Genomic DNA, 24,500 nt, shown 5'->3' with positions numbered 1-24,500 from the left:
ACATCACAGACAAATAATACTATTATGTTTTACTACTTACATTGTAAATCAACTAAAATATTCAAATAAAAATAACATAGTATAAAAAATACCTTTATCAAGTAAACGATGTTTGGCGATAGTTGAGTTTGTCGTTGTGGCATGACAATTAAGCATTGTTTCAATATCACTGATTTCTTTGTATTTATGGTATTTTTCTTGAAGACGAGAAACAAAAATTTGATCTGACCATATTTGGACACTTAATTCATCATCTGCGTAAGTTATTAAAATACTGTATATGATTAAATAATAATTACATCTTGTTGTATCACAGGACAACGACACTTATTGAAACATCGGTGTTCTGTTTCATACACTTCATGCTTGTTTATAAATTACCCCACTGGGTTGGAGCAATTACCCTTAAAGAGGCATACCAATGAAAAATGAAATTTTGTATACGGATAGATATGCTCAAATGTAACCTAAAGGTATCATCAAAGTTTCCCAAAATGATACTGCGTCTAAAAAAATCGTGTAAAAAAAACCACTAAAGTAAAAAAAAATCGGCTGTTTCAACAATGCATGGGATTAAGATTTCCCATAGGAGAAAACTTTACTCAACTTTGATCGTTTCTAGTTTCTATATTACTAAAGAAAAATCAAATTTTATTTTTGATTTTGTATATCAAATGCTTCTTCTTCAAGAATATATATAAAAAAATGTAAAATATATACTTTATTGTGTTTTTGTTTTTCGATTGAACCTAGGTACATACTAGATTATGCTGACTCAGCACAATTTCAAACCTTATGTTAAACACGAGAGACTTATTGAAAAAAAAATGTTACAGTTACCCTGTTTACATGACGGTTTAAGTCGGATTCGAACCAGACTCGTCATTCCGCTACTTTGTTTTCGGCGAAGAGAAAAAGGCGAGTCGGATTAAGGCCGACTGATTCTCGATCCTTTTATGTCTGAAACTTCTTTTTGTGCAGATTAACATGTTGATTCACGGTTTTGTATATTTGGCTTTAAATTAAACAAATAAAACCATTCATTCACGTATGTCATACTTGTTAGTTGTTACAGCATAGAACAAAACTTAGCAGACTTGTGTGGAACTTAGCTCGCAGAAACCCAATATGTTTTAGTATGTGTGAAAAAGAAAGATTAGCATTGTCTGAATTAATAGCAACAACCCATCTGAAGTGTTTGCAGCACATAAATAACAGAACTTTGGAACTTTAGATAAACCAGTTCAGTAGATTAAAATAATCCACAAATGCACTTAAAGGCTGCTATTTGTTATATTTTAAGCTGTACTGATAACATATTGCGGTAATGAAATTTGTTAGGAGTTAAGACTGGTGACTACATATGCTTCTGTCCCGTTTAACTTTCAATCCGATTGAAATACGCCATGTAAATATGACGTTTTAGCGGATCGGATTTGAAATGCGTGAGACGTCATCTCGAGTCGGATTGAATTCAAATCCAATCCGCTCATGTAAACAGGGTAAGTAAGTACTAGTAAGACATAATAAACATTTTAATATAAAAAAGTGCGAAAAATTAACGAATAGTAAAAATCGTGCTGAGTCAGCATATTATGTAGCTATGTTTAATAGAAAATTTAAACACAATAAAGTCTATGTTTTACAATTTTTTATATACTTTTGAAAAGAAGCATTCGTTATACCAAATCATAAATAAAATTTGAATTTTCTTTAATATTTTAGAAACTAAAAACGAACAAAGTTGAATGAATTTTTTCTTATGGGAAATCCTATGCATTGCACGGCCATTTTTTTACTCCAGCAGGCGAATTTGCTGTTTTAAAACTCATTTTTTTCAAAAGCTGTTTTGTTTAAAAGTTGGATGGTAGCTTTAGGTCACATTGGAGCATATCTATCAATAGACAAATTTTGATTTTTCGTTGGTATGCCCCTTTAGGTGTCTTGCCCAAGGACACAAATGCCATATAAACTGTTAACTTACCCATTACTGACGGATGCATCACTGGGCAAAGTTGTAAAATAACTCCTGTCCAATCATGGTAAATTAGGTCGCATAATTCTTCCTTTGTTTTAAAATATTTGACTGGCAATCCTTTATTTACAATTCTTCTTTTTAGGTTGTTCAATTGATCTTGTGCATAAATGCTCTCAGGTTCAAACAGCATTGTTTCATCAGAGACCTCTTCATTGTTCAACATGATTTTGTAACAATCTTTAATGTAGAAGAAACAATGTGGTATACTTTCCAAAAATGCAGCTAATGTTATCTCAAGCTCCATAATGCTGCAGTATTGATATGAAGAATTCATTAGCCATGTATGCCCACGTTGTAATGCAGTTTGTATATTCCGGTCCATCATGGTTTGATTTGCAATCTGTTTGCTTGTCATCGATAACAATTCACCATCAGGTTGTCGATGTTGCCCGTAGCAGCTACCAATGATGGAGATGAAGAAGGGCTTTGATCTGACGACATCTTCCAGTGCCGTCTTCAGAATATAATCTGAGGATGTCCGGAAATGAACAGATGTTCTACGTGAATCCTCGGGTGCAAAAGTGCATCCTCTCCTGCTGCACCATTCGTTTAATTTTGGAAAAAGAGAAGAATGTAGGAAGTTGAATTCATCTTCTAGATCAACGAAAGTGCTACTGATGTATGGATTGATTATTTTCCATTGAGGTAAACAACTTTTGGATTTTCTTTCAGAAGATTTTATTTCAAACTCCTTCATGGTAAACCAGACATCAACTTCTTTAAACTGACAATAGATGCCTAAAACTCATTTAAGGTATGCCTAAGAGTTAAATATACAAAAAAATATGCCTGGAGTACATGTTTTAGTATCCACAGTTATTAGAGACCAAGTTAAGAAACAGATTGTAAAAAGGAGTCTTGTTTTCCATTGTCCCCACGTCTATGACGTCATGGTCCCCGCCTTATGAATCTCAGGGCATAGCATTTTATCATTGGTGCTGTTTTTTTCCTCTAAATATTGTGTATTTTAAGGAACTAAGCACTTCTGCGAGCAAAAATGACTTTCTACTTACGTTATATCTTACCACAATAATAATCCTCACATAAATAATCAACTTTGATTGGACAGTCGGCCGATTAAAGATAAAAAGACAGTAAATATGAAGTATACCAACCGAAAAACGAACATGTTTAAAATATTAAAATACAAACAAAAATGCAGAACATTAACATATACTGGTCTATCTAGCTGCAGTATTGCTGCAAATTGCGGTGATTTTACTTTTTGGGTCACACATTTAACATGTACCAGGCAACGAAACTTACGCTATCTTTGTCAAATTTTTATAATATCCTAGTGAAATTGAGAAAAACAATACTCAGCTTTTTTATTTGATCCTCTCCTAGTATATAATGGTTCTGTAGGTTCGTAGGTATGAGCACATACTATGTTGTTAGTATTAATCGCCAACGTAAAGTAACCTGTTGAATCGCATTGTGCGCTAAAAAAACAGTCAAAATTCTAATTTACTTCACATAAATTGTTAAATTCGTAATTTTAAAACATTTTGTTTTATTACTTATATTTTAAATGTTAAAACCATCGCTTTGGTGTTTTCTCTGCATCGCTTACAAACACTAAATAAACACAAGCCGACCGTGCATTTGTATTGGCGATTCACGCTCTGTGGGACAAGCGCCATTTCCTGACCTGACGTTGTTAGTTTCTATCTTGGTCGCGAGGAAAATCGCTTCTGTAGCAACCAAAGCCATAGAAAACACACGTTTAACCATAGATATCATATATATATATATGATATCTATGCGTTTAACCACAGAAATAAAAAAGTGTAGAACGCGCAACTTTCCAAAACCGTGATATATTCCTTTTTCTATTCACGTGACCGCCAACTCCGTCCCCGTTTCGCTTGGTCTCCATTGTAAAAGATAGGCGCATGGTAGTTTTAGGAGGTTTTAGCTGTTTATTTTAAAAACTGCACAAACTATTCAAGTTTATTAGGCCAGTTTAGTTATTTGGTAGGTTAACGCTTACAGTTTACCACTTTTTAGGAAATTAAATTATTTAATAATTATAATTAAAAACCTTTAAGCAAACGGTTTGTTAGAAATATTTGTATATTAGAAAATAGTTGTTTTACCCTATAACTTTAAATCAAGTCAAAAAGTGAAGAAAAACTACATAAAACGCCCTCGAATCCATTGACTACAATAGTAAACGGGAACGACCCGCAAAAGAGAGAGAATATATCGTGCTCTCTCCTTTGCCGACATTGGAGATGCGCGTTCTATTCTTTTTTATTTCTGTGGGTTTAACCCATAGGGCATAGATATTCAATAGGGGCCCTTTAAGTTCAATCAGAGTCGTATAAACACAGTATTTCTATGGCTCTGAGTTTAATTAGTGCATGTCACACACAGAAATAAAAAAGAGTAGAACGCGCAACTTTCCAAAACCGTGATACATTCTTTTTTCTATTTACGTGACCGCCAACTCCGTCCCCATTTTGCTTGTTCTCCATTGTAAAAGATAAGCGCACAGAGATTTTAGGAGGTTTTAGCTGTTTATTTTAAAAACTACACTAACTTTTCCAGTTTATTAGGCCAGTTTAGTTTTTGGTAGGTTTACGCTTACACTTTAGCGCTTGTTTAGGAACTATTAATCATTTTATATATTTAATTAAACAAACGGTTTGTTAGAAATATATATATATTAGAAAATAGTTATTTTTCCCTATAAACTTAAATTAAGTCAAAAAACGAAGAAAAATTACATAAAACGCCCTGGTTTCCATTGACTACGATAGTAAACGGGTACGAGTCGTGAAAAGAGAGAGTGTATCGTGCTCTCTCCTTTACCGACATTAGAGATGCGCGTTCTATTGTTTTTTATTTCTATGATGCATATCCGCTATGTCCACAATATTCACTATATATGGGACATAGCGAACATAGTGGACAAAGTGAATCTTGTGGACACAGCGGACATAGTGGACATAGCGGACATAGCGAACATAGCGAGCATAGCGAACATAGCGAACATAGCGAACATAGCGAACATAGCGAACATAGCGAACATAGCGGACATAGCGGGCTTAGCGGACATGTAAACATAGTGGACATGCACTAACTAAAGGGACCGCACTAATTTACTGACGCGCGGATGAATGGGTCTAATTTACTGACGCGCGGATTTACAGATGTGCGGATGAATGGGTCTAATTTATTGACGCGCGGATATGCAGATGGTTACGGACAACAACCAAAATACAATAAACGTCCATATCAGTTACGGATGGTGGTATATATGCATTATATAGTTACGAATGGTGGTGTTTATGCATTATATAGCTACAGATGGTGGTATATATGCACTATTTAGTTACTGATGGTGGTATATATAGTCACGGATGGAGGTGTTTATGCATTATATAGTTACGGATGGTGGTATATATAGTTACGGATGATGGTATATATGCATCATATAGTTACGGATGGTGGTATTGTGCACTATATAATAACTGATGGTGGTATATATAGTTACGGATGGTGGTGTTTAAGCATGTATGTAAGTATAACATGTATTTCCTTGAATACAACATTATTTTAAAATCATAAAATTTTGTTCCAACACGATATTTTTGTTACAAAAACAATACTTTTGTTTTAAAACAATATTTTTTGTTTCGAAAGCTAAAATTTTGTACTGAAAACATTATTTTTATTTTTAAAGACAATATATTTTGTTCCGAAATCAAAATACTTTGTTTCTAGTATATCATGTGTTTTCTTGAATACAACACGTTATTAAAATCCCCATAGTTTTCTTCAAAAAGATCTAATTTTCGAACACAATTTTTAATGTTAAAAATTAGCTGTATTTAATAAAAATTTGAACAATTCGCTTTATTTAATAAAAAATTCAATTTTTTAGGATCATCCAACTTTGTTTGAAAAAACAGTAGTTTTGTTACAATTTTTTTTTGTTTCGAAGACACTATTTTTTGTTACGATAACAAAAATTAAAATCCCCATAATTTTTCCAGAAAACACCTTTTTTTAAGGCAATTTATAATGTTTAAAACTTTATTTACTTAAAAATTTGAATAATAAGTTTTGTTTTGGAATTACTAAATTTTGTATCGAAAAAAATACTTTTTGTTACAAAAATAATACCCTTGTTTTAAAACAATATTTCTTGTTACGATACCGAAAAAAATGTTCTGAAACAATATTTTTCTTTCTGATAACATGAATTTTGTTTTGAAAACAATATTATTTGTTACAAAAACAATACTATAAACCGAAGCCGGTTTACGGTTATATACCTCTTTCTCTCTTGTTCTACAGAGTCACTGTTAGTTTAACCAGTATACTGTGTTTGTATTATGCCTGAATTTACGTCTCTCACTTTGTTTTAGGTTACATCGTCTTTTATGTTAAATAAAGCCAAAGTTATACTATTTGACTTGGTATAAGCTATGCTGTGTTACGACAAATACCGACTGAAACGCGCTTTGTTGATTACTTCTAGTTTGTTTTTGAACGAGCTTAGTTGACCGTTGTGGTAATAGGGTTTATTAATATTATGCTAACTAGTTTAATACGTGCTCACTCATTAGAGCTTAGCTGTTTTTTTAATTTAAACTTTATCTAATTACCGCAACCTAGCGGAAATTTTGCACAGCCTTCTCAGTTCTCCATAGTGGCATCCGTTTGGTACGTACTTTATCCTCTGTCCCAGAACGTAATTCTCGCCGACATGCCTGAGTGGTTAAAAAGAAAAAAAAGGATTTGCAATATTACGCAACGCAAATAGGTTTGTAGTAACATCACATGTCAGTCGCAGAAGTAGAAACTACGAGGTTTACATAGTTAGCTGTATCATGTATAACTGATTAACTGTATCCTGTAGGCTGTATTATATGTATTTTACTGACCTATTCGATTTATATTATTTTCGATAATATATTGAGCTACATCCCACATAAGTGGAAGTGATATGCTCACCATAAGTTATATTTTCTGTACAATATATATCCACCCTAGAACGTAATGAACGCTTTATATGCAATATATCCACCCTAGAACGTAATTATTGTTTTATATTCAATATATCTACCCTAGAACGTAAGTTATGTTTTGTATGCAATATATCTACCCTAGAACGTAATGAATGTTTTGTATTCAATATATCTACCCTAGAACGTAATTATTGTTTTGTATTCAATATATCTACCCTAGAACGTAATTATTGTTTTGTATTCAATATATCTACCCTAGAACGTAATTATTGTTTTATATTCAATATATCTACCCTAGAACGTAATTATTGTTTTGTATTCAATATATCTACCCTAGAACGTAATTATTGTTTTGTATTCAATATATCTACCCTAGAACGTAAGTTATGTTTTGTATGCAATATATCTACCCTAGAACGTAATTATTGTTTTGTATTCAATATATCTACCCTAGAACGTAATTAATGTTTTATATTCAATATATCTACCCTAGAACGTAATTATTGTTTTATATTCAATATATCTACCCTAGAACGTAATTATTGTTTTGTATTCAATATATCTACCCTAAAACGTAATACATGTTTTGTATTCAATATATCCACCCTAGAACGTAATTAATGTTTTATATTCAATATATCTACCCTAGAACGTAATTAATGTTTTCTTGTTTTGTATTCAATATATCTACCCTAGAGCGTAATTAATGTTTTATATTCAATATATCTACCCTAGCTAGAACGTAATTTATGTTTTGTATTCAATATATCCACCCTAGAACGTAATTCATGTTTTGTATGCAATATATCTACCCTAGAACAAAATTAATGTTTGTATGTAATATTCCCATTTGATTTTACTTATAGAGTGGTAGGTAGATAAATTTATGTCGTTGTATTGAGCACAATCCGATGGGAAATGTAAAACCACAGCTTTTAAGTAGTATTATGTAATAGGTATTAGCAATATACAGTCTCTTTAGATGACTGCTTCTGAATATTGAATCAGGTAATGTCCTATATATTATATAGTTAGTTATTGATAAATGTAATGTGTGCTCACCGAATGCCTCAATTAGGTTGTTATGTTACAGGTATGGGTGCTTTCCATAACTGTACATAGCTACCGATATCGATGTGTTCAATTCAACTTATTTATTTTGTTATATGCCAATACACAGTGGCGTCGATTTATATGGTGCAGGGTATGCGGGCCTACTCGGATAATTTTGCAGGGGTTGCAGCAACCCCTCGATTTTCCAAATTTAAAAGTATAAAACACCAGACCCCCTCCGCCCTTTAAATACTATTTAAAAAAAAAATTAAATATTATTTTATTTTTTTTGTAAAATTAGAACCCCTCCTCTTAAAAAATAGTAAAGTAGTCATATTATTGTAGTTTAAAATCAATCTTACGCGTTTTTATTATGTGCATTATTATTTATGTTAGTCAGGGTATGTTTTTATCGAGCATGTTATGTTTTATACGCGCTACTGTTGAGTCACTGTTCTATAGTTATTCTGTACAAGTTTGCGATGTAATACTGACGTTGGACAGACCATAACAAGTTACAACTATCGTTTTGATTTTGAGTGCAATGAAGAAGCTCATTTCTAACAGAATTGTGACTCTTAGATATAGAATTAAAATAAACATGCGGGTTTTATCCAAAAATTAATTAAACTTATTTAATAGGAGCAAACTACTGAGACATTAATACAATTACATGCGTAAAACTGCTCATTAACGAAAAACAGAAATACACAAGAGTACAAGACTAATTTCTTTCTGCGTACACTTGTTTTAACTACCAAAAAAACGATTGGGAGCAGGCACCTCACTATTTAGACAGAAAATCGGTCGACGAAACATTGACTTAGTAAAAATTTACAGAAAATCGGTCGACGAAACATTGACTTAGTAAAAATTTACAATTTATTGACTAATGCAGTGTAGATAATTGGTTGGTCTGCCCACCCCGCCAATCAAGGTTTGGCGCCTAAGTACATATTGTGACTTGTAAGAAGTTCACAAGCATTTAATAGGTTGGTTTGTAGAATACTATTGCAATATATAGGTATAGTATTGGATGCAAACCACTTGCCTGACAATGTGTCATCTACGCATGGAGGTGGATCATTTGAAACACAGAGTCAGGATCATCATTTTTAAATCAATTATTAATTGGTTAAGAAACTTTTCCGATTAAATGGTTTGAGGCTATTCCTAGCCTAATGACAACTTTAAGTGGTAGGCCTATTATTAATGAAATATCATTTTTAATTAATTACTGAAGTATTTTAAAGAATTAAACATAAACATACTACTTTACTGATATTGTAATATATGCATAGTTGCATACTGATGTTGTAATATATGTATCTAATGGCGTAAATACAATAAAATAAATAAGTTGAATTGAACACATCGATATCGGTAGCTATGTACAGTTATGGAAAGCACCCATACCTGTAACATAACAACCTAATTGAGGCATTCGGTCAGCACACATAACATTTATCAATAACTAACTATATAATATATAGAACATTACCTGATTCAATATTCAGAAGCAGTCATCTAAAGAGACTGTATATTGCTTATACCTATTGCATAATACCACTTAGAAGCTGTGGTTTTACATTTCCCATCGGATTGCACTCAAAACAACGACATAAATTTATCTACCTACCACTCTATAAGTAAAATCAAATGGGAATATTACATACAAACATTAATTTTGTTCTAGGGTAGATATATTGAATACAAAACATGAATTACGTTCTAGGGTAGATATATTGAATATAAAACAATAATTACGTTCTAGGGTGGATATATTGAATACAAAACATGAATTACGTTCTAGGGTAGATATATTAAATATAAAACATTAATTACGTTCTAGGGTAGATATATTGAATACAAAACAATAATTACGTTCTAGGGTGGATATATTGAATACAAAACAATAATTACGTTCTAGGGTAGATATATTGAATATAAAACAATAATTACGTTCTAGGGTGGATATATTGAATACAAAACAATAATTACGTTCTAGGGTAGATATATTGCATTTGCATATAAAACATAACTTACGTTCTAGGGTAGATATATTGCATATAAAACATTAATTACGTTCTAGGGTGGATATATTGCATATAAAACGTTAATTACGTTCTAGGGTGGATATATTGAATACAAAACAATAATTACGTTCTAGGGTAGATATATTAAATACAAAACAATAATTACGTTCTAGGGTAGATATATTGAATATAAAACAATAATTACGTTCTAGGGTAGATATATTGAATATAAAACAATAATTACGTTCTAGGGTAGATATATTGAATACAAAACAACATTTACGTTCTAGGGTAGATATATTGAATACAAAACAATAATTACGTTCTAGGGTAGATATATTGCATATAAAGCGTTCATTACGTTCTAGGGTGGATATATATTGTACAGAAAATATAACTTATGGTGAGCATATCACTTCCACTTATGTGGGATGTAGCTCAATATATTATCGAAAATAATATAAATCGAATAGGTCAGTAAAATACATATAATACAGCCTACAGGATACAGTTAATCAGTTATACATGATACAGCTAACAATGTAAACCTCGTAGTTTCTACTTCTGCGACGGACATGTGATGTTACTACAAACCTATTTGCGTTGCGTAATATTGCAAATCCTTTTTTTTCTTTTTAACCACTCAGGCATGTCGGCGAGAATTACGTTCTGGGACAGAGGATAAAGTACGTACCCATCCGTTTCCGCAGAGCTGCTGTGAGATTTTGTAAACATTGTGATTGTATTGTATTATGTTTATTTTTTGTACCAAATTGCGTTTGACACGACCTTAATATGACGTCTAGTGCAGGAATTCCTTCGTCGACGATAAATTATTTGATCGTAACTGCAAATGTTGGTACATTATTTGAAAATGTAAGTTCATTTTTAAGCACCCTACCCCAGTGCCATAGAAAAACCGAGTGGACCAACCCATTGTTACGTAAAAGGCAAACTGAACGCCAATTTATGTCCAATATACCACGGTATAGGGAAAATGCATGTTATCAGTAAATTACAAAAAAACTTGGACCTAAAAACAAGTTTAAAAGTTGTAAAATGTAAAAAACAAGTGTTATATGTTTTTTACATCAAAAATAGTAAAAACATAGAATTGTAATTGGTTGATAAGTGACACCTAGTCATTAATAGGGGTAGTATTTAAATATATATATATATATAGTATAAACAAATGTTAAATATAAACACAAAGGAAACAAAACCAAAAAGTTTGTTTAAACAGATTGCAAAAGTCACTGCTTTTGCTCTCTCCTAGATACACAAAGGCGACAGTTGGAGTACTTGGTGTTTCCATGACTCTGCCCTAGCCTACAGCCTGTATAATGATGACAAACTTGAAATTTTGGGTAGTGGTGAAGAATCCTGTCACTAGGTTATTTAGCAACGAATCATAACTATTAAAGGGGCATACCAACGAAAAATCAAAATTTGTGTATTGATAGATATGCTCAAATGTGATCTAAAGCTACCATCAAAGTTTCAAAGTACAAAACAGCTTTTAAAAGAAATGAGTTTTAAAACCGCAAATTCAACCGCTGGATTAAAAAAAAAATTGGCCGTGGCGCAATGCATGGGATTTTCCATAAGAAATAATTTCACTCAACTTTGATCGTTTCTAGTTTCTTAAATACCGAAGAAAATTCAAATTTTATTTCTCATTTGGTATACAATGCTTCTTCTTTAAGAATATGGAAAAAATATTGTAAAACATAGACTTTATTGTGTTTTAATTTGCGATTGAACATAGCTACATAATCTGCTGACTCAGCACTTTTGTATCTATTAGTAAATTTTTAACACTTTTTTTATATTAAAATATTATAATGTCCACTGGTATCTGTTGTACCATTTTCTTTATAAAAAAATCAGTTGTTCGTGTTAAACATTAGATTTGAAAAAATGCTGAGTCAGCATAATCTGGTATGTAGCTAGGTTCAATCGAAAAATTAAAACATAAAAAATGTTAAATTTTTATTTTTTTTATATATATTTACTAAGAAGAAGCATTTATTACACCAAATCCAAAATAAAATTGGGTTTTTCTTCAGTAGTTTAGAAACTAGAAACGGTCAAAGTTCAGTGTCTTTTTTTCTTATGGGAAATCCCATGCATTGTCGAAACAGACAAATTTTTTTTTACTCCAGCGGGTTTTTTCATGCGATTTTTTTTAAAAGCTGTATTATTTAAGGAAAATTTGATGGTACCTTTAGGTCACATTTGGACATCTCTATCCATATACAAATTTTCATTTTTTGTTGGTATGCCCCTTTAACCCATATACCAAAAGGTTAACTAATTACTCACTAATAACCCAAATGACCAACCTCGTTGTCCACAAGCCTAATATGTAACTGGAAGAATTTTTGTTATTGCAGAAATTTGAAAAAATGTTGCGTGTATATTAACATGCAGAATTTATACAACTTTTGTTTCTTCCATTTCAGCCTCTTGGAATTCAAGATGTTTGGATTAAGGAATTTTCTTTGGTAAGTTTCTTTAGTTTAATGCAGGTCGCAACTTTTGAATCATTTTTACAGTGGTTGCGATCCTGGAAATCATAACATTACGAATTCTAGTGAAAACTGGGGGGGGGGAGGGGGCAAGATTTAAGTTATGTTTTCGGTTATCATAAATTGTATAAGAACTCAGGGCTGTATAGTTACTTGTTTTATGTGCTTGTCCGAAGGACAACCTAATGCATTAGTTTACTTTTTCCAACAAAATTTTTTACTTGTCGCATTGAAATGAACAATGTCTTCAAATGCGGCAACAAAGAACTAGTCTTCTCAAATCTGTTTACACAGAAGGGCAGCCAAGCTAAATCTTTGTAACTAAATAACATAGGTTTACTCATGGAAAGAAGAGGGAAGGGAGAGTGTAATACTATGGTTTAACAGCTAGTGCTTTTTAACATGTAAAATAATGAAGTGTTGTGTGAAAAAAATATAAAGATATATGAATTTGTCGATACATCGAACATACGAATTTGTCAATACACCTTGTACTTAACATTTGATATGAACGTTATTTCTCTACTTCTTTCGGACAAGTGTCTAATCAAATTCTCTTGACTCCCAGGTCTCTTGACTCCCATTGACCGTTGTTAGTTGTTTAAAATACGATCAGGATATTTGGATAGTCTGTGCTAAAGGTGTCCTATCTTCCCCCACCCTACTATATAGTCAAGTGGGAAAATAAAAAACAGAAAACAAAAACTTTCGATTTTCGCCCTAAGTAATAAATAAAAAAAAAACTTTTTAGTCTGGAGAAACAGTATTCATTAGGGATGTGCCGAGCCGAGCCCGAACTCAAAAGCTCGTGCCCCAGCGTCTCCTTTTTTGACGCTCGGCGCTGAGCTGAAATCTGGGCCGAGCGCCGAGCCTCATATGCTATTGCTATATGTTGCACGCGAGAGCGAAAAATACTGAAAATGAAAAAAAGTGAAGCTACTAAGAGAAGATGACGAGAACAGTCAGCGTAGCTTCCTTTTTAATTATTTTTCGTTCGTTGTGAATTTGCTCTTTCGCAAGTAACGAATCGCAACGTTAGTGAAATTGCCCGTATGGAATTACAGCCGGTGTCAAATTACACGAGCGCGCAATGTTCCTGTATCTGATTTTAAATAAAAAGCTAATAACTCTTAAACTTTTTTATAATGAAATAAATGAACTGCTGCAACCATGGGGGCTGTTTTGTTGTAATGACAGATCCCATTTCCGCAAACACGCACCCAGACAGAAAGTGTTAAAACAGGCGTTGCATTCAATATTACTTTCTTTCGCTGGGAATTGGAACATGTTTCATTTAATTGTTACGTCACTTGTCCTATAACAACATAACTATAAATTATGACGTTTCATAATATAACAATCGGGAAGAATGTTCCCACTTCCAACCAACCACAAGTTCGAAACCTCGTGTATGAGCGTCACATTTTTACGCTCTGCGCCGGTGTAGGATATAAAGGAAGACACATGCGGTAGCATACATTCTACACCTAACAAACGAAGCAATCGTTGTGAACTTATTCTCGTGAATAATGACGTAATGAAACTCCGGTTCTTGTGCGGTGCCATCAAACGATGTTTTTTGGCCTCTGTGCAAGCTCGACCGGGACGATACTATGTAATATCATATTGCAATCTCTGTTGGTTCCAATTTACTGATAGCGTCGCTCTTCGCTTTTATATTTGTATCAATTAAAATTTACATAATCGCGATTTACCTGCATTTAAACTAATCATCAGAAACAAAAATTATACACAAACTACAGATCGTATGGAAGCGAATAAAACACGGTTGTTTTATAACAATCTCGTTTGTAATGTAACAATCGTAATGGTTTATTAAAGTTATTCTGGCGTAAATAATCGTTAGATTATCCACGATGGACATGCGTAAAACTTACACCAATGTTTCATTTATTAAAAAGACGTTTCTAATTAAGTATAAATAATGTAATATTGGTCCTAATTTACCGCATAAAGTAGAATAAAAAGATTAGTGTGCAAAACCAATATCTAAAGCGTTTATTTCGCTTTAGAGATAACGTTGTTTTTTATCTGTATGACAGACCCCTTTTGAACGCGCTAGTTGCACCACTGGGTGCAAAAGTTATAAATACTTTTTAATTAAATATTTTTTATTGGAAATTACGAAACGAGACGTCTTTTTAACCGCAAACCACGTGCTCTGTAATATTTAAATTAGCGACGCTTTTCGACTGAATATGAACACGTTCTCGTACGCCTTTCTCCTTGATGACGTCATAGGTGCTTGGGCTCGGGCTCGTGCCGAGCTTTTCGTTGAAGCTCGGCGCTCGGCGAACCCGAGCTTTTACAACTTCAGCACATCCCTAGTATTCATCATACCTTAATGTCCAAAAAAGATTGTAAGATTTCTATAATTGTAAAAAATGTTATTTAAAATTTTGTACTGTATTTTATTCCCCTGACTTTGGGGTAAGAAAAAGCATTAGCGGGGCAATAAAAAACAATGTTTTCAAAAACAATTTAACTTAATTAAAAGAAGAAAAAAGAATATTTGAAGTACAGGGTAATACTACAAATACAGCCCTGGAGACTCAAGTCGGCAATCGGTAATTGCCGACGGTTTTGCCGACGCATTTGGACAAACCGTCAGCAGTTTATTGCCGCCGATGTAAAAAACTCAAGAAAAAAAAAATTTTTTAAACAAAATATTTTCATACTGCAGGCGCGAAATTGCAAAATTTACAGGCGATAAAAGCTAAAAGTGAGGTAATATAATACATATAGTAGTCGTATATAGCAAATGAAGTCAGGCGCACCGATTTCCTAACGCACCTGCGCGTTGACTATGACGTCATTAACGTCCTTGTATACGTGCGGCGCATACGTTTTTTTCGGCGGGAACTGGTAACACGACCTTTCTCACAGCTGTGTGTAAAATAAATGTAATTTGCGGTAATAAATAGCCTAGATATGTTCCAGAAGTAGCACTGCTGTGTATTTGGTATGTTTTCCTCAGCCAAGCAGCATGTTTATTACGAAATAGTAGGAATTCATTGCATCATAATAGCGATTGTTTGACCTGGCAATTGATTACAACATAATAGCAATTCATACGCTGATTATTTGCGTCATGCGTCTTTAATCATTTTTTGTTCGTTGTGAATTTGCTCTCTCGCAAGTAACAAATCGCAACGTCGGCGAATTTGACCTTATGCAATTACAGCAGGTGTCGAATTACACGATAGCCTAATCCCTAATGTTTACGTATCTGATTTTAAATAAAAAGCCAAAAACTCTTGAACTTTTTTACAGGATTGTAGAAGTAAATCCGGACGGTGATCGGTTAATTTTATTGAAAATCCGGGCGTAATATATTTTACGCGCGTCTGTCACTCAAGCTACGAAATCTTGCATATTTCTGACTATATTCTAATTAAATATTTTATGGAAAAAACTAATATCTTGCAACTGGGATTTACGAAACTTTGGTTCTCGCGCGGTGCTAATGAACAACGTTTTTTGGCCTCTGTCCAAGCTTGGCCGGGACGATATTTACTTCGTGACAAACCGTTCCGTCATTTTAGCTAGTCTGTGTGTTTTCGCAGCGTAAAACCGATGCGCCGGACGTAAGAAAGTTGATTTTATTATTAAGATTTTCTTTACAAAAATGCGAGCGTTTTTCGACGATCCGGACGGTGACATTATCAGTGATAAAGGGGTATTTCTACAATTCTGATCTGATAAAAAACTGCTGCAACAGTTATAAATAATTTTTAATTAAATATTTTTTGTATGAATTTTACATTTTGCAACACTGGGAATTACGAAACGAGACGTCTCTTTAACCGCAAACCATGTGTTCTGTATTATTTTGATTAGCAACGCTTTTCGACTGAATAGGAACGTATTCTCGTATGCCTTTCTCCTTGATGACGTCATAGGTGCTCGGGCTCGTGCCGAGCTTTTCGTTGAAGCTCGGCGCTTGGCGAACCCGAGCTTTTTACGACCTCAGGACATTCCTACCGGTTACTTCTTGTGCTTTATATAGGCTATGCAACTTATATGTTTTTAGTCTAATAAATCCTATTTAATTGTTGGTAGGCTATTGTTTAGGAAGAAGTAGATAAAAACGGAATTATAACAGAATAGAGAAGGATTAGACGACAGTACAAATATAATATTTTTATATATTATATTATATATAGAGAAAAATATTTGTATTAATAGTTTTCTGCAACTTGTACTTTACCTTCCGAAATTAACCCACTTTGTTTCTTTGCCATGTAAACTTTATTTATAAATTATGTATATATAACTTTGAAACGCCATGTGTTTTTAATTTTGTATGCCTAGTTAAAACCATATTAACCCCTGCCAATTTCCTTTCACAAAACTATAACTAGTTTTATAGGACAAAGTTAAACTGTACAAATATTTCAGCTTACTTTATTAAACTACGATACTGGGTTAATGATTTTTTTTTAAATGAACATTTTACTATTTTTAGTTACAGGAAAAAATTTAGAAGTTATTTAATATGGATTTTTAATACTTAACAACAGTTCATCTTTTTCGCTCACTTTGTTGAACAGTAAGAATACTGTTGAATAATACTGTAATGTTTTTTCAGCCATCATTGAATGGGTAACAGACTAACAGTAAATATAGGTTAAAAAGGGCATTACTCACATGTCACATCATGCCCTTTTTCCCCAACCCTACTATATATCTAACCAATACAGTTTTGGTGTAGGCCTTTTGGTTTGACATATCTGGGATATTTTCATTTGTGCCAAGTTCAAATGGCCTCTGCTTAAAATTAAATTTAAAACATGGCCACATTTTACTTCTTAGTTCTTCCTAATAATTTTACTAAAAAAAATTATGAAACAGGTGGTAGAGAAACAACTACCAAAATTCATCGCTCTGCATTGTCAAGAGATTGGAGGAAAAGAATACAAATCATCTTTACAGCCTGTTAAAGATTTTTTTAAGTATTAAATATATTGTGTTCATCATAAGTTAAATCCACCAATTTAAATCCAACCCTTCGCCAACACCATGTTGCCTCATTGGCATTCAATAACTGCTTACTTCTAACACTCAACTTTATTTTCTTTTCCTAGAATTCATAGTTGTTAGAATAGCCTACCTATTTGTAGTAAAAATAATGTGTATTACAAGAGAGATTAATCAGTATCAGCAGCTGCAGCAGTTTATTAATTTGTGTATTCCCACACACATAGCATATGATCATGACATGATTTATAATTTTATGCATTCCTATCACAAATTTTATGACATTGGTAAATGAACCATTATTCCATTATATACCACAGTAAATAAATGAGTGGGTGTACATATGCTTTGTAAATTAACATACATTATTAATTACAGTAAGCTAATGGATTGTAAAGCATTGGTTAAGTTTTCAACTGTGAGAGGATATTTGGATGGAGACTTTAATCACGTAGACCAGTATACAGTAAGTAGTAATTAGTCGTAATTGATATTGTTATAGTATATCAAAATGTAAGTCAATTAGGAGTATAAGGTAGACAACTCATACATCCGGTTTATTTTGACACCCATGACTCATTGTATTATTACTCGTCTCAGTAAAAGAAATTGCATTTCATACAATATTATTATTAAAAATAATCAGTAGTACTAACTTAAACGTTCAAATTTTATGCTCTGTTATTTAAATTTTATATTTAATGTTATGGGATTCTTTGGTACATTTGTCAATACGTATATACATTTGTCAATACGTAAAAGTTCCAATCTGCAAATGTGTTTGACAGATTATTATCCACTGTCCTGTGCCTTGAGTTTTAGCTCAACCTTTTGACTACAAGATTTTTTCATTTTTTAACTTTTGACCAGGTCTCACTCAATTGGATTTTACCAGCAAAACATAACAACAAAATTTTGTTTTGGAAACTTATGCAGTATGAAATTAAGTTCAAACTCTTATTGTTACTTTTTTGATGACGTTATCATAAAATTGCTGACATAATAAATCTTAGATTAATAAATATTTAAGTAATGAAAAAAATGTAAGTGTGGAGGCCAAGCCTATGATGTTATACTATTGTTGCGTTTTAATACTTCGGCGTCATAATACTACTTACAACTATATTAGGGCCGTTGTAATACAATCGCACTGACACTAAGTCATTTCATTTTTTTAACAGCGATTGGCGTTATTTTACCCTTGCTTTAACGCTGGGCATTAGTGTTACACTTTGATCCTTTCCTCGTGCATATTTGCTGGATTGGTATATAAATTGTTTGTTCGAAGTGATGTGTGTCATACTTTAACCTTCACATGCGTCGTAAGTAAGCCTTTACGTTTGTAGTAGTTTATTCTTTGCTTGCCTCGTAGTCTTAACCTCCAGTCACTGGCGCCCACATACGGAGAGGCGCCGTCTCCTGGTTTTTTGTTTTCATATAAAAATTACAAAGAAATAGCTTACACGCGATGCACCGTATTTATTTTGCAATATTCGTTTTGTTTTTTCTTAGCTATGCTCGTTTAACCCAACAACACACAATGCGTATTATGCGAGTTTCAATCAACACGTCAAAGGGCATTGTTTCGTAAACAACACTGAAATGCAATGCGTTTAACCCTACAATGCACACTGGATTATTTGAGCCAAAGGAATTAGTTTTTTTTTACTTTTTGTTTGAACTGAACGAACATTAAGCCAAGTTTTCCTCTATTCAATGCAACATTCAACTGACAAGTGTCATTCTACACGGTGACGCTTATCGCATCGGCGAGTTTTCCTAATATAATAAAACATTAATCCTTGAAATCTAACTTTCTTACGTGCGGTGGAAAATATATTCTTTGGATTCGTAGTTTCGAAATTATTGACGACATAAACGTGCACTTTATTTTAACTGCATCGTTTAAGAAAAATGCAGTTTCCTAATTACCCGCCGTATTAATTTAAACACAAATTATGTCACATGAAACCTTTATGCGGTGAACTATAACTAATATTACATTATTATGAAAAAATACATTGGTGAAAGTTTTACACATGTTTATCGTGGATATTGTAATGATGGTTTACGCCACAATAACTTTGATAAACTAATACAATTGTTAGAAAACCTTTGTTTCATGCGCTTCCATACGACATGTAAAGTTTGCGTATTTCTTTTACTTCCAATATAAATTTAAGCCAGCAATCGTGAATAGCTTCAAAGCAGGTAAATCGCGATTATGCTAACTTTAATTTGTTTATAATTGATATATATCTGTAAAACTCTCAGGCTTTGGGAAACTTTTACTTTGTTCATGAGTCTGCAAAGGATGTTTTCCTCTTTGATTACACAGGTGAGTTTTATGCTGTTATGTATTGTTGCGTAATAATGTGTAATATTGGTTAAGGTATTTTCAAAAGAGAAGGCTTTGTTGCATTTCACAATGGGTGCGTCTGTTCATGCTTTTTTTCTCAGTAGGGTAGTTTATAAACTAGAAACGATTAACTTTAGTGACATATTTCTTATTGGAAATCCATTATATTTGCACAGACAATTTGACTCCAGCTTTTGAATTTGCGCTTTTGACAAACATATTTTCTTATTCTGCTGTTAGGGGTCTTTACAAACAGGCAACGCCAAAGTATACAGTATTAAACATATTTTTTATTCATGTCTTGTAAATATTAATGTATTTGCATATAAGCAATGTTACCCGAGAATTTTTTCAAAATAAAAAAAAACGTTATGCTTATTTACTTAGTAATGCGTAAGATCCTATTTTTTTTATTTTAAAAGTGTTAAACTACATACACATTCAGTAGTACTGTGCTCTTGTACCTAGATAAGGCATTCACATCTGTTTCGGGAAAACAAATTTTCTCCAAGGATCTTGCAGAAGTTCCAAATATTCGTAAGGAAAAGTTTCAACAAAATTTTTTTCCGGGGGTGGGTTTTATCTATAATAAAATTTTGTATGTGTCACAAATTGTGTTTTGCCTTTGTTGTTATTGGCCATAAGGCATTAGCAGGTGTGACGTAACATCGTTCTTTATGTTGTCTCGTGTGTCATTGTGTTGCAATGCCAGAAGCGTGGCAGTGGTTTTTAATGGAGAGATTAGTAATTATTGGCTTTAGTGTAAAACGTATTATTATAATAAAAGCTTGTGGAAGCACTGCAGGGCGTTCCGTATATGTTCCCAAATCCCAATTGAGACACTCGAAATTCTTGCAAGCGACAGTATGTCTGCTTCAGTTTTATGTTTTTAATGAATTTACTGTTAGGCCCATTTTCTGCCGATTAAAATTGACTTTATTTTTATCTGGGTGTAATTTTTGAAACAATATATTTAAATAGAAATGTAATTTTAATTAGTGCCGTTGGTCAAGGAAGGGTTACAGCAGAGTTCGATGGAAGATTTATGAAAAGTAAGGTTATTTCTTCTAATTTATCCGCTGCCCTTGCATGGTGGTAAGTCTGCTTATTGCTCATCTTCTAAGGAGAATTAAAGGCGTAATGCTTTTGGTGGTATACTGTTATGCATGTTTTTGGGTACACACAATTTTTTTTTCTGATTCAACACTAATTGATTTCGGAACTTGCATCCGTGTTAAATTAAGTTGTTAACCTTCACTCATACAACTGTGCAAAGATAAATAGGTGGTCATTATTTGAATTTTAAATAAATTATTTTTTATAAACATTTAACAGGGAGGTTGAGTTTGTGAACATTCATCTGTTCCATGATGATAGCAACTTGGTTTCTATTAAAAGTAGCCCGTCTCCTTACACTGCATATCGTAAAAGAGCGCTTAACTTTGTCACACAAAGGTAATTACATCAGTCTTGAATTGCTTTTTTTCAATGTATGGTATATTATTCTTTACCTCCGTTCTGTTTGTTTCTAGGTGAGAATTGTGTCCCTATAATAAGCCATGGCATGAGACCCGGGAAATAAGGACTTAAGTGTAATGTTATGTGTAACGTGCAATATCTAATGTAGTTATTTTTAAAAGGTTAAAAGAGGATCAGTTTAATGAGAGCAAACTTCTTTTCATATGTGGGGACTTTAACTTTCGGCTGGACTTAAAAGCATTGGTTCAGGTAATGTCTCTTGGTATGATGGTTAGTACAGTGCCCCCTCTATTAGACAATTAACCAGTCTAGTTGTAGTTATACAAAAAGTCATCAACAGGTAATTGGATGACATTTAAAAACCAAGAAGTAACAAATATAAAACTTAATAGAAAATATGTCCAACATCCTGCCAACAAGTAGTGCGTGCTCCAAGGGATGATGAAATAATTCGTGTATTGTTTCGCGACAAGCAATGTGAAACAATAAATGGAGAAGAGCATAAAGAGCCCGATGTTTTGGTAAAAATTGAAAAGAAATTATTTGAAGTTAAACAAACTTTGTTGAGAGAAAAGTTTGAATATCAATATGTGAGTATGATTAATCAATATGTGTTTGTGTGTGGTTAATTAAGCTAACCTTGGTTATTAGGACTTGTTTAAATATTTATTTTAATTTTGGCCGGTTGGTGGGTTAATCAAAATATGCGGGCTATTCAACAGCTTACCATCAGGCAACAGCTAATGTAGAAACAGAGATAACAAAAACATTACCGTCCAAATTTTTACGTTTCACCTAATAAAAGTATGCTGTATATTGTTGACTTGTTAAATCTAAGAACAAATTAACCAACAAAATTTCCGCCTTTCTTTGCAAAACTTAAAATTTCTTGATGGTGTTTTTGTTTTTGCTTGTTTTTCATTTTGTGTATCAAACATATATAAACACACATGACATTTGTATTTAGTTGAAATCTTTTGATTCTGAACTGAGTGACACAGGTTTGGAGTGGAAAGAACATGAAATTACATTCCCACCTACGTGAGCCATTGAGTTTTGTTTTTATGTTCAATTGGATGTTTTAATTGTATATCAAAAATCTTTTATTATGCCATCGTTAGTGTAACTTTATCAATATTGTAACGTGAGGATCTTAACAGCTATCCTTTCTCTGAAAATATTGCTGACTGTGAGGATTACATGCGAACTCGTTGCCCAGCATGGTGCGACAGGATTCTCTTGTCACAAACTTTATGGGAATGGCTGCATCATGATGTTAGTGTTTAATGTTGTATTTTTTATATCAACTTATGTTTGGTGTACGAAGCTCCAAAGAATCTATTTTTCTATATCTTCACTTTCTTCGCTATAACACGTTAGTCATTATAACACATGCCAGCTTATGAGTTACCAAGTATGTGGGTAGTTATAAGTTTATTTTTCTGTGGCAACGACAAACCTTAAACTCCTTACTTCTGGGTTAGTGGCGGGCGCACTAACCACTTTGCCCAGCGCAGTTAGGGTGTTAGAAATAGAGAGCTTTTAATTATTGGCCTTTATTTGCCTTGCGCTAGTTCTAATCATTATTATTTATTCATTACAGAAAGCTAATGTTTATTACAACACAATTGGTAGCGATGTTTGTATGGGGGATCATAAACCAGTGTATCTAGCTTTCACTGCAAAGCATGATCTGCCAAAACAATCTAACGAAACAAATAACAGGCAACAATCAGTAGAAACAAACGAAGAGTGATGTCATAGTCACGGTACAATGACTTCAATTGTGGTACTGCTGAGAAAGTTAACACACTAGATTGATTGTTCTATAGTGCAATAATAAGTTGCAATGATTATTACTACATTACAAGCATTCCTAGCCAATTGTTTTGCACTTCGCTGGTGTTTCTATATTCTAGTGTGTAAGTTTCTACTGCGCTTCTATTGCATGGACTGAACACTTTACATTTAATCAAGTTTTATGTTTTCAGGTTTTTAACTTTTGAAATTTTACATTTTATGCCAGATTAAATTTTTAATTGTCGGTCCATAAGGACTGTTAAACTGTTTTGTTACAACCATATTGTACCTTCACACACAGTACTTGCTGGTTTTACCCAATTAGTTTGTAATAGGTTGTAAGGTCCCGATCTTTCGTCACTCGGATGTGGGCCTACATGATAAAACTAATTGTATTTATTCCTTTATATTGTGAACACATTTACAAAAATGTTCGTTAATAAAGTATACGTGTAGGCAAATACTTTATTAAGTTATCATACATCAGATCCAGGTGCTTGTGAGGAATCCCCCCCTTGCCTATAGAAGAAACGAGAGACTAAAAAAGGAAAAAAGAAAATCATTAAACCGTAACGGTATTTCCCCATAAAAATCATATATTAATAAATATGAATGAATGAATGTAACTTACTTTATCCTCGCGTGGCCGGAAAACGACAGTCGTTATCAGAGGGGTTTAACACCTCGTGCCAGCTTACGAGTTGCCATGTATGTTACTTTGTGGGTGATTATTATTTTTGGATTTTTTCATTTTTTTATGTATGGCTGATAATTTGGACAACCCATTAGTGACCACTGGGTTGAAGCAATTGTCGTTAAGTGTCTTGCCCAAGGACACATACGCCCACAATGGTAGCAGCGACGAGCCTTGAACCCATTACCTCTGGGTTACAGGCAGACGCGCTAACCACTACGCCACGGCGCCGGACAATATATCGTATATTATTGAATATCTCGAGTTATAGTAAGGCTAAAATAGAAATCTTGGTGTCGTTGGAAAGAAGAAGCGACACTCCAATTACGTATCGAAAAATATAGTAATTAATTGTAGTACTTTTGGTTGGGTGGGCCGTCAAAGTTTGACACGCGATAAAATAAAAAAATTAAAATAAATATTAATAAAATAAATATTCGCCAATAAATATTAACAAAATTTTGACACACGTTGATATATAGCAACATGCAAAACATATTAATATATTGCGGTAATACCGCCACTAG

General features: G+C 33.1%; 2 protein-coding genes across 6 annotated transcripts in view; one reads left to right on the top strand and one right to left on the bottom strand.

The window, feature by feature from the left end:
* LOC149735234 (tetratricopeptide repeat protein 41-like) overlaps positions 1-4,597 on the bottom strand; it is a 28,248-nt gene extending 23,651 nt beyond the window's left edge. For 3 of the 4 annotated variants that reach the window (XR_016385080.1, XM_089878700.1, XM_089878702.1), the window contains exons 1-2: positions 1,985-4,597; positions 93-254 (exon numbers count right to left, since the gene is read on the bottom strand). Coding sequence is in view for 3 of the 4 variants with exons in the window: in XM_089878700.1 (XP_089734826.1) it covers positions 93-254; positions 1,985-2,735 (913 nt within the window). In the remaining variant the exon portion in view is untranslated. The remainder of the gene's footprint in view (positions 1-92; positions 255-1,984) is intronic. The other variant, XM_089878701.1, reaches the window with a different exon arrangement.
* A 1,989-nt stretch (positions 4,598-6,586) lies between these two features.
* Positions 6,587-23,740, top strand: LOC149735233 (inositol polyphosphate-5-phosphatase A-like). 2 transcript variants are annotated; one of them, XM_089878708.1, is made up of 14 exons: positions 6,587-6,714; positions 10,814-10,985; positions 12,575-12,616; positions 17,516-17,616; positions 18,020-18,107; positions 19,916-19,979; positions 20,469-20,572; positions 21,000-21,052; positions 21,336-21,455; positions 21,641-21,728; positions 21,872-22,069; positions 22,447-22,520; positions 22,640-22,754; positions 23,083-23,740. In XM_089878708.1, the coding sequence occupies exons 2-14, from the start codon at positions 10,905-10,907 to the stop codon at positions 23,233-23,235; spliced, it is 1,281 nt and encodes a 426-aa protein (XP_089734834.1). In that variant the 5' UTR covers positions 6,587-6,714; positions 10,814-10,904; the 3' UTR covers positions 23,236-23,740. The 2 variants fall into 2 exon arrangements, with proteins under 2 accessions (XP_089734834.1, XP_089734835.1); XM_089878709.1 differs by lacking the exon at positions 6,587-6,714 and having other exon boundaries at positions 10,778-10,985.
* The last annotated feature ends 760 nt before the right edge of the window (positions 23,741-24,500 follow it).

This window comes from Ciona robusta, chromosome 5, assembly GCF_009617815.1.
Source record: "Ciona robusta chromosome 5, ASM961781v2".
NCBI lineage: Eukaryota > Metazoa > Chordata > Ascidiacea > Phlebobranchia > Cionidae > Ciona > Ciona robusta.
The sequence above is the reverse complement of the archived record's forward strand: the minus strand, read 5'-3'. Positions and strand labels throughout refer to the sequence as shown.